A 3416-nucleotide genomic window follows, 5' to 3' on the forward strand; every position below is an offset into this window, starting at 1 on the left:
AAGCTTTTTCAACATCGAATAAATTGTGTATTATATTACAATCGACTGTATTTAAAAAACTAAGAGAAATAAAATGTTTTCACAACAAAATCTGGTATTTTTATTTAATTTCCTGCACGATATAAATGTTATATCAATTGCTATATAATATATAAGGTACTTAACCATACCATTAAAATTAATCTCCTTCCTTTTTTATATAATCAGGCTTCGGAAGGACCAAAGAATTTTCGCGCAATTAATTATTTTTCGAGATTTTGAAAATGATCAAATTCTCATAAACAATTTCGAAAGGTAAAAATCGAATTTTATGCTGAAATTTGACACACATATTCGCTATGACAAGACTTCCTTCCATAAGAAATAACATAATTTTATTGAAACCTACGTATATAGCGTGAAATAATTAAAGCCCGATTGATATAATATTCAATATTAACTCTTTATCTTAAAAATTAAAAAAAAATACGAATGACCTGAATGAATGAATAAATAAACTTATATTCAGTTTCACATGGGATGGTGTAACCCCTAAAAGATACATCCAAATCTATTCAGGCATTTTAATAGTTATGGTAGAATAAAGAAACAGAAATACTCGTACATGAAACCTTAAAATATTTAACGAAATTTTTGAGCAGTCGTGTAAAAAAACGGTTCGATAGTATTGTCTACTTGACATTTAAAAATTTTGATTAAACATCATACATTTATCCTACTATCCGTTATTTTTAGCATACTAATCAGTAACAAGCCAATGGGTACTTTTGGATTACGTATCGTAGACAAATCTACTACTTGAAAGCAAATCAAATCACTTCTTGAAAATAGAAACCAGTCTTAAATAAATAATAAAATATAGTAACGTAAAAGTTTTTAGAATTTTTACACGAGACCTTCACACCGACTGCACCAGTATACCGAAGAAGTCTTACATACAAATTGTATCGTAAAAAAATATTCGATACAATAGATATAAAATTAAGTAAACTAGAACATTTTCAATTTTCTTTACCAATATCGCCTTCAAAGGCTTTTAGTTCTTTTAATTAGTTTCAGCGGCAATCCACCGACGAAACTTTCAGATACAGTCGCCATAGGTGTAGGTATAGGATGTAGCCTGCTTTCGGCACATGGTTCTACAGTGAACTTCTGTAAAATAGCAGCAATACCAGTCATAGCCAAGACCTTTCCTAATCTTGCAGCTGAAATAATAAATAAAAGTTTAGATATTATATATAAATTAAGTCTAAAAATTCATAAGATGCTTATTAAAGATGTATCGGAGCTCCAGAATTCGATAGTAACATAAACACCCAGATCACTATCAAAAAAATACTTTTAATGATAATGGATCGACAATAACGCAACCTTTACACCACATATAATTGTATTAATATTACGCAACTTTGCCATATCATGTGTGCTATGGATTCATATTGACTCAGAAAAATAATATTTACTTGGTAGTAGAGGTTTGTGCGAGACCGTCTGGCACCCACACACTGCTAAACAGCAGTACTTAATATTATTGTGTTTGAACGATGATTTTTGTGTACGTAGTTACATTTATGGAACATAGCACTTTATTTCATCAGGTTGCCATTTTTCTGGCCCAGTCTGTATATATTTAAAAAATATAATATCTATATAACTTATAATTTGTAATTTCAAAGAAACCTAGAAAGTAATGTAAAAATAGTAAATGATACAGTCATATTGCTCATACGCAAAAATATATATATATTTCCATAATTATCACGTTCCCTTGACTTATTTCGGCCATAGGGACCATTCTAATGGGAGACTAACCGATTCCAAAGGAGATGTTATAGTATAAAAGTTTGCAACAAAATTACCAACTCTAATCCTTCATTATAATACGAAGGGATGACCGGAAAAAGTTCAGATAATCACTGCCAATTTATCCGCAAAAATCAATAACCTTTTATTCAAAGCCCTAAAAGTAGGAAGCTAGAATTATATTAATAAACTCTTTACCTACCTACACATGCACGTGGGCCATCTCCAAATGGTAAGAACATGTTATTTTTATACTCATTTGCAGAATCAAATCTGTCTGGATTGAACTTTTCTGGTTCGTAAAAATATTTTTCATCATTATGTAAAGCTTTCACAGGTATAATAACTATCACCCCCTCATCTATTGTTAGATTGATTTCAGGGAATGTGTATGTCGGTGATGTACATTCTCTTATAAGAAATGCAACGGGCGGAAATATTCTCAACGCTTCATAAAATGCCTTTTCTAAAGTGTTCAATTCATTAATAGCTTCATAAGTCAACTTATTGTTATATTTTGGTAGTATTCTATCAATCTCTGCTTGCACTTTTTTCTGATACTCCATATTATATGCTAGTTTGTGTAACGTATAACTAGCGCTAATTGACGATGTTTCAAAACCAGCACCAAAAAATACAAAGCATTGAGCGGTCAATATAAGGTCGTCTAATTCCAGTTCAACTTGTTTTGGTAAACCATTTTCATCTTTAAATTCTAACGATTCAGTGACAAAATTACCTTTTCTCTTTATTTCTAACATCAAATCTACGAAATCATTTTTTCCTGATGGCATGTAGTTTCTACTTTTAAGTATTTTCTTAACTAAATCAACCATTGCAATTTCCAATTCCTCTGATAAAAAATGAAAATTTTTAAACATTTTTGGAAACATATATTTTAAAGCTGCAACAACTGCGTCCCTACATGACCTATGAAATATTCTGTTTCCTAATTTCCGAAATTCTGAGTTTTCATCATTCAACGAATCAATATTCAATCCAAAACCACATATACCAATAAAGTCAGTTGTATACCTTGCAATTAGTTCCCGCATATCATAATATTCTAATTCAGCCATTTTTGTCGCTTGTAATTGAAGGTTCTCAGCCCTGTCAGTAATTATGGAAAACATTGTTTTTATTTTACCAGTGCTGAAAGATTGACTAAAACCTTTTCGAATCAACTTCCACAAGTCCCCATCGGCAAAAAATAAATTCTTCAGTAACGGTTCAGTCGATTTTTTATATTTATTAAATCCTCTGTCGTGGAAATGTTGAAAGTCCGTAATCAATATCCTTTTAACTAATTCAGGATCTCTTATCACTAGCTCTGGTGAAGTACTTCTAAAAAAACCTACAACTTTCTCATTAGGATATTTTCTATACGTTTCCGTAGCCATCATTGCAATGCTTGATTTTTGTATAAACTGTTTCAAATTGTTTCCGAAATATGGTAAAGGTTTATCATTTTTTATACCTCTTTTTCTCCAATATCCAAAAGTTCGGGTTCCATATATATACAGAATTATCACCAATGTTATTAATATTATGAATAACATTTTAATAATATCACTGAATAAACGTCCTTACTCTCCAACTTCCGCTTGTCTTAT

The 3416-nt window shown here is 30.6% G+C and overlaps 1 protein-coding gene across 1 annotated transcript; it reads right to left on the reverse strand.

Moving 5' to 3' along the window:
- Window positions 1–1026: 1026 nt before the first annotated feature.
- LOC126774519 (cytochrome P450 6B7-like) lies at window positions 1027–3203 on the reverse strand. The gene is made up of 4 exons (XM_050496084.1): window positions 2819–3203; window positions 2543–2656; window positions 2006–2485; window positions 1027–1205 (listed from the first exon to the last, which is right to left on the reverse strand). Exons 1-4 carry the CDS (start codon window positions 3201–3203, stop codon window positions 1027–1029), a joined length of 1158 nt encoding a protein of 385 aa, XP_050352041.1.
- Window positions 3204–3416: the final 213 nt, after the last annotated feature.

Source organism: Nymphalis io, chromosome 16 (assembly GCF_905147045.1).
Source record: "Nymphalis io chromosome 16, ilAglIoxx1.1, whole genome shotgun sequence".
NCBI classification, from domain to species: domain Eukaryota; kingdom Metazoa; phylum Arthropoda; class Insecta; order Lepidoptera; family Nymphalidae; genus Nymphalis; species Nymphalis io.

Excerpts from the sequence above, each read along its gene's own strand:
- LOC126774519 (XM_050496084.1), bottom strand. The coding sequence starts at position 3,203 with ATGGCTACGGAAACGTATAGAAAATATCCTAATGAGAAAGTTGTAGGT. Across the intron at positions 2,657-2,818 it reads GTATACAACTGACTTTATTG|AGGAATTGGAAATTGCAATG; the intron begins GTATATGTGGTT and ends ATTTTTTATCAG. Across the intron at positions 1,206-2,005 it reads TGGCCCACGTGCATGTGTAG|CTGCAAGATTAGGAAAGGTC; the intron begins GTAGGTAAAGAG and ends TTATTATTTCAG.